General features: G+C 41.5%; 1 protein-coding gene across 4 annotated transcripts in view; it reads right to left on the bottom strand.

Annotated features, from left to right (window-relative positions):
- fgfr1a (fibroblast growth factor receptor 1a) overlaps positions 1-12,557 on the bottom strand; it is a 32,140-nt gene extending 19,583 nt beyond the window's left edge. For all 4 annotated transcript variants that reach the window (XM_060880855.1, XM_060880856.1, XM_060880858.1 and 1 more), the window contains exons 1-2: positions 11,873-12,557; positions 5,016-5,179 (exon numbers count right to left, since the gene is read on the bottom strand). In XM_060880855.1, coding sequence (XP_060736838.1) covers positions 5,016-5,115 — 100 coding nt within the window. In that variant the 5' untranslated portion in view covers positions 5,116-5,179; positions 11,873-12,557. The remainder of the gene's footprint in view (positions 1-5,015; positions 5,180-11,872) is intronic.
- Positions 12,558-13,247: the final 690 nt, after the last annotated feature.

Below are 13,247 nucleotides of genomic sequence, written 5' to 3'. Positions count from 1 at the left end.
TCAGCGGTTGACTGACGTGCCTGATAAATGCTCACGATCGTGACGGGAAGAATCTTTTCTCCAGTATATTTTTCGGCAAAGCCTGAAATACGTCGTCTGTTTGGGAGAACTTTACAGCGTTAAAAGGCTTTAACGGTGTCCGAATAGGAAGCAATAGAGCAGTGGGATTTCCTTTAGGAAGCCAAATGATGGAGGGAGGAAAAGATGACTGGATAGATGTTTAAAACAAGACGGCGACAACTAGAGAGATGCGTCTTATTGAGTCTCGTGATGGATTGAGCTAAATTAAGTACTGGGTTTGAAATTCTGGCTTCGGGATCATCTCGATATATAAAAACGATTCGAATAAGAATCGATTCAGCGCAGATTCGAATCCAAAATGATTCAGTTCTGTTTAACAGAACATGCACGGAGGTGTCCTAGTCCTGATTCAGACAGATGGACTAATTTAGTTTCCAGATTTTCATTACAGTGCTAACAGCAGGTCATGAAACAAGAATGAAAGCATGTCTGTGTGAATTTCATTAGCAATTCTGATCATCTCCACAGGTCCGACTATCACTTGCTCTGATTAGTGGAGATTTCTTCTCACCATGAGACAATAAGCAAATGGGGGTGAATGCTCTCCCAGCCCCCGCGCTCTCTCTCTCTCTCTCACACACACACACACACACACACGCACGCACCCCTCCATCATGCCATAGATACTAATGACATTTGTTCACAATGGCTGCAGTTCTACAAACAATCACAACCCAAGCACACACCAGTGCATGCACACACACACACACACACACACACAAAAAGGGGAATGGGGGTGAGATCAGCCTGTCCTGCTGAATCAGACCTATTGTTCCCTCAGTCTCCACCCGTCCCCATCTCCACAGAGGCCAAGCGAGTGTGTGTATTAGAGTTAGAGAGAGAGAGAGAGAGAGAGAGAGAGAGAGATAAAGAGAAGGATAATTCCAAATAAAGAGGGAATAGTGGAAAGGAATGTAAGCAGGTTGCTATGCACAAATATGGTTGAGCCCCACACAGACACACAAACACGATCACATCTACACACACCATCACACACACAAAACATTCCATACAGCGCTGCCAAATCAGGCATCGGTTTTCTCCACTGCAACGCCATCTTCAACTAATCTGTTCCAGAATTAAAAGCACAAAACAAGAGAAAGCAGGAGCACTTTCCAATCCGAACTTCTGTCCTTACGCAAGCGGCCGCCTGCTGCCTCAAATATATTTACGCTGAATTCGACTTCACTCAGAAGTGAGAGGTTAGAATTAGGTCATATTAACACATTCGAGCTAAGAAGTGCGGCACAGGACCGGACGATGTGACTCTGTAACACTGTACCGCGAGTCTTTAACTGATCACGATACCAAACGTACACATTTCTCTCATTTCAGGGTTGCTCTCTATTTAATGAATTAGATTATGTTCCTTTTTTTTATTTTAGTTTATGTTCATTATATTTCCGTTCGTATTAAATATAACATTCGATGTGTATGCGAAATTTTTATTTTATTTTAAACGTATACAAAAATAAAATTGAAATAAAAAATGAAATAGAAATTATTCTATATATAATTTATATATAATTATTTATATAATTTATCATTTATATAATTATAAATATTTTTATATATATATAATTATATTATAATGTATATAAAATAAAAAGCCTGATTCACACAAGACTCCACATTAGGACACGACCCTAAGTTGAGAATCTACAGGTCTTATGTGGTACCTTACTGATGGTCATCCATGCTAATGGGTTGATGCCCATTCCTGACCTTTAGTGCAATAATTCCACACTGGGAGTGTTTTTTTTTTTTTTTTTACCCCTATAGTCAGAGAAATTCTGTGCTTTGAGCTTTAGTTGAACAGCACATTTTCTCATTACTAGCTCTTAATTCTACTCGCCGTTCTGGGGAGTCAATTTAAGTCCACACAATCATGACTTTTTCATCTTCTGAACCACCAGGAAAACTGAATCCATACCTCATACAGGAGTGTTAGAAGAGAGGTGAGAAGAAAAATAAAAATAAACAAGGATGTTTAGGAAACACTGATTTGGACTATGAGTACTGGTGACATACGGCGTAGAAAAACGAACAAAGCCTGGAACTGTTTAAAAAGCTGTGCCGTCTTTTCGTTAATTCAAATCAACGGAAACACAAACGCGCCATAACTATAGCCAGCGCCGACTAATCCTTCCACTCTTCCTCCTTCCTTTGATTGAGCTCCAGTCTTAAATGGAGTAAGCTGAGCTTAAAAAGGAAGCTATAGGAGATTGATCCTTAGTGTGGCTCAGTGCTGTTGAGCTGCAGTAGACCCTGTATACAATGCACGTCTCCGCCGGGCCTACGTAAAGGCCGAATCTTTCATCTGTACGAGGGTTAATGCCTGCAGACACCAAACCTCATCTACGAATGTAAACAATTTACGCAAGCACATGTTTCAAAGCAGAACGAACCCAAATAAAGAAAAAAAAAAAAAAAGAAATCGGAGTAAACTTCAAATCCAAAGGAAATGAAAAACACAGGCTGCTAAGATTACAACTGGTGATTGCTTTAAGGTGGTATTTGAACGGCGCTTGCTGAGGGCCAAGTGTTTGGTTTCGTTTGTTTTTTCCTGGGGAGGAGATGGACAAGCCGCACAAATGCCGCAGCGTCAGGCCACTCGTCGACAGCTGAAACTATCATTCACTCCACAGGAAACGGGGGGATGAAGGGGGTGGGGTGAAGGGGGTGAGCGGAGCAGAGCGGGACGAGACTGCCATTTACCGTGACAGGAGGAAGAAGGGAGGAGAAGAGAGGAAAAAGGGGCAGAGGGCCCCTCAGCACGCCTGACCATTTGGTGATGGAGTGGCAGGAGAAGGTTTCTCTTCTTCTAGCTCCTTTATATCTTCCTGCTGTCTTTTTTTTTTTTTTTTTTGAGTTCCCAAAGGCGCTGGTCAATCAGCGAGACTCTTTACCAAGATTCTAAAAAAAAAAAGTTTCAGGTTTTTTGTTTTTTTTCTTGGCTGACCCAGCATTAACCCTACCTGGACTTCCTGAAACACGTCTTCTGTGTGTTTAGATGATGTATCTAGGCCTCGCTTATTCATACGCGTCTCTGCTGCGTATCAGAGTGAAAATTGGGTTCTCTTTCCCAGAAACACGATCTCGGCTGTGGAATACCACCACAGGGTGGAGTGCTCGCTGTCTCCTCTCCTCCTATTTTAAAAAAATGCAGTAATTTATAGCTTTCCTGGTAGTCGAGTCTTCCCTTGACAACAAATACCTTTTCATTACAAAAGGAGCACAGAGAGACAAAAAAGGTGAGGGGGGAGAGAGAGAGAGAGAGAGAGAGAGAGAGAGGGAGATATTTTTGCGTACCTTGAGGCTAGAGATGGCAACAACTACACGCCCCTGTATACTGGCTACCTCCCAAACCTGGTTTATTTAAAGCTAGACACAAGAGAAAGTGAGACCGATAGACAAATAGATAGAAAGTTAGATAGATAAGCAGACAGATAAAAAAAAAAAAAAAAGAAAATGTGAGCGAAAGAAAGATATACAGCATTTTTAATCACAGTATGGGAATAGTTACATGAGGTGTTTGTCTTGCCCCGGGCCACACTGCTTTTCCCAAACAGAAGTGCAAAAGGTGGAGCACGTTTAAACCTGCGAGCGAGACAGCAGCTCTCGCCACCGTGGAATGTTGCCAAGAGACACATTTTTCAGGATTTTATTTCATGCTGCTCTCCCTCTCCCTCTCTCTTGCCCCCTCCCTCGTTCACTCCACTAGCGCCATTTGTGTGTGAAGTTTGGAGTTTAAGTTTAACCTGCTCCTTCTTTCAGGGAGCCACACAGGCCCTCGTTCTTGTTTTGCAAAAGCACAAAGGCATAAATCATGCTCTTTGAACCTGCGGATGAATACTAAAGGTGAACCTTCGCTAGTGGCTGGGTTTATTTGACTCGTGACTTGCAACTTGACTCGCTAACATATGAAATGTATCCTTTCAACCTTAAAAAGTAATAGATATGAACTTCTAGTAGCTTGCTTTGACTATCAGATGTAAAATTACATCGATGACTTACTCTTTAACTTACTATCCGACTCAAATAATGTTTTTCTGACCTTAAAACGAATATTAGATGCAAACTTGAACTTTGCCTGCTACTTGATTTACTTACACACCAATTATGCATTCTGAGAATGAAAATCAGCATTAGATGTGAACTTTTAATGACTCGCTAACTGATTCATTAGCACATGGATCTATGAACCTTACGGATACAAAGTTTCATAAGTGACTCTCTACATGACTCGCTCAAAAAGGAATTATAACTAAAAGCTCAATTTGATGTGAGCTACGAGCTTGCTATTTGACTCGCTATTTGAATCACTACTTGACTCACTATTTGACTCGCTATTTGACTCGCTATTTGACTCGCTATTTGACTCGCTATTTGAATCACTACTTGACTCACTATTTGACTCACTATTTGACTCGCTATATTAAAAGCTCAGTGCCTTTTGATGTGCCCTTGTACAGCTTATTTATTTGTATTTTTTTAAACCAGATTACTAATCACAATCCTGAGGTGCTGAGAATGCCTTTCTATGGTGTTGGTCTTTTCTTTTCAGTGTTGATAAAGTAATAAACAGAACATAACCAGGAATACAAGGACGTAATGATCAGCACTGTTAGTTTGGTGATGTGGAAGATGGAAAATCAACCCAAAACCATACTTGTAAAGACTTTTCTCTTTTCCAAAATGGCTGAAAATATGTCGGAAATCCACGGCTCAATTCTGCCAGTTGTTCGGGAATCTTTCCCAAAACCAAAGTTTAAACGAGGCTTTAGTCTGTCATTTACATTTGAAACTGGTCATTTAGTTCAAGTGTTCCTTTGCTGTTCTTCACTAAAGCTTTCCACAGTCGGAGGATCGAGAACATGTTGTGAATGTGAAAGTGTAGCACGTGTATAGGAGCGGAGAGAAAGATTTCTCACCTTGCTCTGGGTTGGCTGGCCTGGCTTGGCCCTGCAGAGGCTGGGTTAGAAGAACCGAGAACAACAGCAGCAGCATGACCTTCATTGTGTTCTTCATCATGCTCCTCTACAGCAGAGCTTGTTGCCTGGTGTAGCTCTCCATACAAACAGCTAGGACATCGGGTCTAGAAAAAAAACAAACAAACACACACATACTTTATTAAAACAATACACTACCTATAGGAGATCTTTTCTTTATTTAAACTGTAACCGCTTAATGACACAGCAAACAATAGTGTTTTTTTTTTTTAATGACGATCACTGTGTGAATAAGAAGAAAGAAAGAAAAAAAAAAAAAAAGTCCTTTAGTCTGGACAAAAATCCACACTGCCAACTCGAGACTGGGCCTGAAGCCAAGACAACAACCACAGTCCTGGAATTCCAGTAAAATCCAAAACCACTCTTTCGGAAACGTCGCTGTAGCTTTGACGGTGCTTTGAGAAGTTTGTGCAGCAGAGACAGAGTGACTGAGCATTTACAATGTCATTAAACAAAAACCTTATGCGACACCTTCACGCTGAGAAACACAAAGTCGCGCTGTGCCGTTATAGAACGGCACGTCCCTGAAGCGCACCAGGATTCGGCTTTACTCGCCGACATTCCTGTGATAAGAAAAAGGAGTGGACATTTTTTTCCCCAATTAAAACTTTTACTTGCTCGACTTTTGAAAGCTGAAGAGTTGAGATTCGGTCTATACTAAAGGCTGCATGGGGACATGTCGTTATACCGCTGTTAACAAAACAAAACCGGTGTTTTAATCCGTTTGGCAAAAATGACCAAAAAAAAAAAAAAAAAAACCACTTGCTTACTTTTTATCCATTTACAGTTACATATAAACAAGTTAGTTCTTCTTATTCCTTACATTACAGCGATAAAATGTAATGTTTTCTTCTCCCCCTCCCCCCCTCTATTACATTATTGAATTCGCAAAACAAATTCTGTTCTAAACACTTGCGTTTTGGGGGGAAAAAATAAAAATCTATAAAAACAAAACTATGACGTTTTGGAGACTACTTCAACAAAAGGCTTAAGTAAATGTCTCCTGGTAGAAATCTTTACTGTATCAACAATCCATGTGTGTGTGTGTGTGTGTTTAAATTGTTTGTGATTACCTGAAGCGTCAGCTATACAAGTCCCTGTGAATTAGCGGTTATTATTGACTAGAATGAGTGCCATTTTTAGAGCTTACAGAAAATGAACCGAAACCTTCGGACCAAATCAAGCTGAGTGTTTTTACCTTCGATGTTAAAGCAACAGTTTCCGTTTTCTTATAGCGTTATGACGGAGAAAATGGATGTGTATGACTAAGGTTTCCTGTGTGCTGTCTGAAAACAGACCAAGAGACAAAGACATCATGCTAGAGTGCATCCCATCCCCACATGAACCCACAACACCATTTGTCCTATTGATTGCTGGAGCTCATTCACCAAATGTTACTCACTCTTATACAAACACACTTATTAGCTTGAAGAAAGGGGGAGAGAGAGAGAGAGAGAGACTTGTTCTGTGCTACAAACTGGTCACACTTTAAGGCAGCTGAGAACCTTATGTTGTCCTTTAAGCAACGCCAAATCACTCTGGAAACCAAAAACCCAGATTTTGTATGCGGCAAAAGTCATTTGTCTGTTAATCACTGCCTTGGAGTTTATGCAAATTCTCTCTGTTGGGCATTTCGTCACCTTTCCAGCTGCTCCACGGTGGGATTGGGAGAACAATGCCAGTGAACAAATGCTACGACTGCGGGAGAATGAAAGAAAATAAAATAATGGCACCCCACAGGGTTTGCCAATGCACCCTGTGTGAGCCTGAGGGCCAAACGATTGAAGGCAGGAGCCTGGAGAGAGCGAGAGAGAGCGAAGGAGACCAGGTGGAGGGATGTTCCTTACAGGAAGGTGTGTGTGTATATATATTAGAGAATAAACTCGGAGTTTCTTCTCTGCTGCCAGACACTCAGAAGTGAGAGGAACTTACAGCCAGTCACGTTTACACTATCTCAGCCCCTGACAACCCCCCCCCCCCCCACACACACACACGCACGCGCGCACACACACACATCTACCATATAAAACCGTATGAAAAGTGGGAAAAAAAACAACAGTATCTTTAAAGCTCTGTAGCTAATGCTGTTGCTTATTTCTTTATTTAAATAGTTCCAAAACATTCCCTTACATTAGAACATCTGAACACTGATTCATAGCTTTAGTATGTTCCACCTTTCCATACATCAAAATCTCGCTTGTTCCTGGCCCACATGTGGAGAATACGGCAAACGATCTAAACGAGCGGAGTTCGGGTTTCCTGTTACCGTCTGTGTAAACAAACAAGTGGCAGCTCCTGCAAGCTGTGGAACAGAGCGAGCTATTCATTAAAAGCACACGCTGAAGCAGGACTGGAGCGGAAGAGTGAAAAGCGGAGTGGTCGGACCCCTAATTAAACGGAGCCCAGGATGTCGTCTCGCTGTGATCGGCGAAGGGGAACGGGGCCAAGGCGCGCACACCCTCATTATCGCTGCCTGCTAGCTGAGTGGAACGTTTTGTTTTTTTGGGTCCCCAAAGTGTCCGTCAGCAGTAAAGTCGAGGCGGCTGCATTTGTGCCACGCTGGTGATGTTATTTATTAGCTTTCACTTTCCTTTCGCCTCTCGTGCCCTGTGCATAACTGATTTGCTTTTGTACTATTCAAATATGTTATTCTGCCACTCCTGTATCAGGATGCAGTACTGTGTGCACTTTGCCATGCGTTTCATTTGCTTAATATCCAAAGCGCCGGTTGTGCCTGTAGGTCACTAAGAGCACTAGCTATTTATGTTGTTTCGGAGGGTGGACGTATTTTTGAAGGGTTGCTGGCTGCTGCTTTTTCAGGCAGCCCCAGAAATTAGAGGGTGGATCGTTCCTGTCCTCTGCTACCACACACTCTGTTGCGCGGTTCCACCCAAAAGAATGTCCGATGGGAACGTGGCTTTCATAAGCCAATTCATAGCCTTATGCTTATGCCAATTCATAGCCTTATGCTCTAAGCCAATTCATAGCCTTATGTTCCTGATGGTAAGCAACAAGTTGCTTGTGTCATTGATCGTTCCCCATTTTTTCCTTCAGGCTCTGGAAAGTTTCATCTTATGAAAATGCTGCACCACGCGGCAGCTTAACTGACTCTGAGGAAAGCATCTATTAATCTACGGATGTAGATGCCTCTGTAGACCTTCTCGTCTCAGGATGGATACTGGACGAGCGCCGTCCGATGGATTAGCAAAGCAAGCTACCCGAATTAGCTATGTATATTCGTCAAAGATCTTGAACTGCCACATGGCTATGTTAAGGCTCGTTGTTTCATAGATTTCAGAATTAGTTACCTTAGTCGCTTTCCGCAAGGTAAAATGTACCACCGCGTAGTTAGTTGCCGTTAGCCAATTTGTACGCCAACCAAACCTGAAGCTTGCTAGACCTGATCATCACAGAGTTTACAGAAAGGTACAATGCGAGTTCAAGCGTGCTGCAAGCCAAGCTGCCATGCCCTCTGAAATCCACCCTTCTGCTGAATGTCTGCTATGAATGTAGACAAAGAAGGTGGCTATGATGGATGGCATTTAATTATACACCACCATTGTGCTAATTCTTCTTCTGACAAGACATTGGAGCTAGACTTTCCTCAATAAGCCCTTCCCAGGTCAAGAACACTGTTTCAGTGCAGTGCCTCTGAACTTCTGACCCGCTTTGAAGGTGCCGCTGTAGAAACACTGGCCAAATCCTGCAGGACCAACTAGTGCAGCAATCTGCCCTCCAATTTCACTAATTGATGTAATTATGGCCTTTAAATGGCTGTGTTTTTACAAGGCTAGCTCCAATTCTCAGTTTCAAAAGGGTCAAGAAAAGAAAACAACGACAAAAAAAAAAAAAAAAAAAAAAAAAAAGTATTCTAACTGCCAGAACTTGAGATATTACAAACTTTTCATCTGGCCTTCATGACTTAAAACTTCAGATAAACTGAAGCAGGCATCTGATGCTAAAAAAAAAACAAAAAAAAAAACAAAAAACGTCTGGCAACTAATTTAGACGCTGCTGGTTCTTTGTGGTCAACTTTTGAAGATGGAAAAGCATGCGGTTATCCGTGGTATGATGTAGTCTGACACCAAGCAAGATTACTGCAACCACAACAAAGCTGACAAAGAAAACCAAGAAAAAGATTTTCACCACAGCAATCTGCTAGTAATTCACATTTCTTCTTTACTTTTATCCACAGATGCACAAGTTCATTCATCGGATCGCAAACACGTCAGTCGCTATAAGCACACGCTTCCATGACAGACTCAAGTCATCAAGCAAAATCTATGTAGCTTGTTACATTACAAACAAAATCAAAGCTCCTTTCACATATGTATGAAATTTTTGCATGTATTTGGGATTTGAAATACAGCCAGAACTTCAGTCAAGTATCTTCTGCATGATCTGCATAATAAATATATAAAATATAAAATGATGCCAGTTTTTCTATGCATTCTATCTTTCAGTCATCCTTTGCATTAGATTGCCATTACGTTTGGGGACGTTCGAGCTGCTTTGCTTCCCGTGCACAAGGTGGAAATTGACCATGAACGAATTTCAATGGACAATCAAATGGCAGCCAAAGGGTTTAAGGACGCGGAAATGGAAATGGGAAGGAGGAGGAGGGTGTGTGTGTGTGGTAGTGAGGGGTTATGTGTGGATACATAAGATAGTTTGAAAACGTAGAGCCTTTAACAGAATTAATCCGAGATGAATGGGAATGAATTACAGGTTGCGTTCTGTGACATGTGGAAGGCTACAAGTCTCTGCAGGCCTTCAAACAAACACAGCGGCGTCTCTGTTGCCGTCACAAATAACGCAGACAAGAAGCATCCAAAAATACAAAGCATTCTGGCGTGAGAAATGTTGCTTAGTTGGACTGTCCATATAATACATTGCTAAAAATAATTGAATGAACACTTAAATCACAAGTTCGATTTCGGTCAACAAAATATAACAAAAGAAACTGGAAACCAAACTCAACTTGTCGAGGACTTTTAAATTTTTTTCATTAAAAAAAAAAAAAAAATCACCACACCAAAAACTACTTGCGTCGATACATAATGCCCCTAATGTGAGGGCCAGTCAATGATATCCATGTCTTCATCATCCAGAAACTGCCTACATAGTCTGGCCACAGGAGGCTGGGCATTAGCATGTGCCAGGAGAATTCCAGGTCATAACTGAACCACCATCATTCTGGTCATGCTGGATGCTGTTGCAGGCAGCTTAAAATTCCCCATGGCATCTCCAGACTCTTTCTCTTTTCTGTCACACATACTCGGTGAGAACCTGCAATGATCCGTGTGGAGAACGAGGTGCCAACGGCAGCCCTTTTAGTGTTCTCTAGCACATACCATCAAGCTGATAGTTTGGTCAGGAACCATGCACACCAGAAGCCTGTTCAAGGTCATATTTTTAGGCTATGCCATGGCTCCTCTTGTTGCAGATACCGGTCCTGATTCTGGGTCGTTGCCCTTCTACAAGCCTGCCCGGTTCTCCTTGTGTAATTGCCAGTCTACTGGAATCTCCTCCATGCTCCGAAAACTGTGATGGGAGACACAGCAAGCTTCCTTGTGATGGGACCCTGCATTGGCGGTGGGTGCCATCCTGGTGAATCTGGACTACCTTTGCAACCTGGTTGGGTTTCTGATACTGCCTTATAATATGCCTTAAAAATGCCTCATATGTAGGGACAAAGACTAATAAAACTATAAACTAAAGACAAATTGGTCAGGAAGGATAAACAGGGAGTTGTCTTGCCTTTGCCTTGGTCATGCCACCTGTTGTCACTTTCATTTGCACCAAACCAGCTTGTTTTGATTCACGTTCACTTATGGCTCCAAACTACACAGATCAATATATATGAAATTTAACTGAATGTTATACTGACAGCTACATTCGGTATCCAAGGAATGTGTGAAAACGAATCCAAGCACAAAAACGGTTGTCTGTTATGACTTTTGTGACATTACGAGGATGAATTAGACACATCGCTTTACTAAATAACAAACAGTTCACTATTCATAACCTACAGAGTCTTTCTATAGAACATCCCAGTAAGCACACTTACAGAGAGAGAGAGAGAAGAGGGGTCTCTCTTTTAAAAATCACTCATAAAACGGAGAGAATGAACAGCATCATCATCATATGTGCTTCATCATGATCATCATCATCATATCTGCTTCTTCATCATCATGATCATATGTGCCTCATCATCATCATCATGATCATATGTGCTTCATCATCATCATCATATGTGCTTCATCATCATCATCATATGTGCTTCATCATCATCATCATCATATGTGCTTCATACATCAACAAATGTGCAACATGTTGACAAAAATTAGTAACACTTTTTTTTGTCAACAAACTCAAAACGATGCACAATGGCTTGAGAATTAAAATGTATTTGCTTTAAAAAGGTAAAGAATAATAATTAAACAGTCCAAATGTTTTACCTGTTGTTTTTAAAAGTCCCCACATTTAAAGTTAACACACCAGGTCAGTGAAATATAAGTCTGTAAACCTTTTGCTTATTTGTGCCTACATTTTACAGCTTGAGGTAAAATGAGAAGTTTAGCCCAAGCTTAGGTAGTGTTTCCTTTAGAGTCTGAGGTAAAGTACTCACCATAGCACAAAGGGTAGGAGGTAAATAAACACACAAGCCTGCTTTTACTACACAAAAACACCACATGACAGATTGTGCACTGAGAATTTCTCTCTCAGACATGAAAACTGAACAAAAAACAGGATTATTTAACACCTGAAGTACTCACCTTTACCTCAGAGCTACTTTTCTCCCTCACAGGACTTGTTGATAGTTGAAGGAAAAAGTTAAAATTTACTTATTTCCGTGTTATTGTTTTTTTTTTCTTTTCCTTTTTCTCTATTCGTGTACAAGGATAGAAAAATAAACCAAAATAACATAAAAACAGTCCACAATACAAGTGGAAAACTCTTTCACTTGGCAAAGTAAAAGCACCGAGTCTGAGAGTGAGTGAGAGACTGAGAGAAAATAAATCTAATCGCTAATCCGAATCCAAATCCGAATCCAAAGCGTGAACGAGTTTGGATTTATAGACTGGTTTAAGATTCCCAACAGGAGTCGCACCGTCAGGTTTAAACCTTTCCACTACTGCAGAATTCCACCCGTGTTTTTTTTTTTCTTTCTTTCTTTTCTCTTTTCTTTTCTTTTCCCCTCTGTTCAGGACGCGGTTTGCTGTCGCGCGGAGGGGATCAAAAAGGAGGAGGAAAAAAAAAAAAAACTTTTACCGCGTCTTTGATCGTAAATCCGCTTCAAAGTATCCAGTTAAAATGAAGGTATACAAAGGGGAAAAAAGGTAAAGAAAGAAAGTACGGTGTTGTTCTTTCTCCTTTACGTGTTTAGGAGAGACTGAGAAAACGAAAAACTCTCACGTTCGCATCCCGGAGTGATTCATACTCTCTCTCTCTCTCTCTCTCTCTCTCGCATTACTTTCCTCCTGTCCGCGTTTCCTCCCCCACCGCGGTGTGAAGCTCTTAAAAAAAAAAAAAAAAAAGGGGGGGGGGGGGGGGGGGGGCAAAGGAAGGAGGAGATTCCAGAGTCGCGCGTGCGGCTTCGCTAAGACGCTGGAAGAAGCTCGTGCGCGCGCGCGCTCTTGCAGAGCTGTGATTTTAAAAAAACTACCCCTCTCCTCTCCCCTACCCTCCACACCACCCCACCCCACACTACCCCTCCACACTACCCCTCCACACCACACCACCTCTCCACACTACCCCTCACAACTCCACCACACTAAACCCCCCCAACCCTCCCCTCCCCTCCTCCCCACACCTATCCTCCCCTCCCTTCTCCACTCGTAGCACCTCAGCGATTCTCCACCGGCACATGAGGTGCATTATGGGATTGTAGTTTGTTTTTGTTTTTGTTTTTTTTTACCTTACTATATCACTAAGTGGTATTTTGCAGTACAGCACCAACTAGCTTTCGTTCATTTAATATACAGATACAGTGCTAAGGGTAAATGTATAACAATGCACATATTAAATCACTGTTGTGTTTTTTTTTTTACTGATAAGAGATAAGATAAGATAAGATAAGATAAGATAAGATAAGATATACCTTTATTCGTCCCACAGTGGGGAAATTTCTATGTTACAGCAGCAAAGAAA

This window comes from Tachysurus vachellii, chromosome 11 (assembly GCF_030014155.1).
Source record: "Tachysurus vachellii isolate PV-2020 chromosome 11, HZAU_Pvac_v1, whole genome shotgun sequence".
In the NCBI taxonomy this organism is placed as follows: domain Eukaryota; kingdom Metazoa; phylum Chordata; class Actinopteri; order Siluriformes; family Bagridae; genus Tachysurus; species Tachysurus vachellii.
This window is presented reverse-complemented; position numbering and strand designations above follow the sequence as displayed.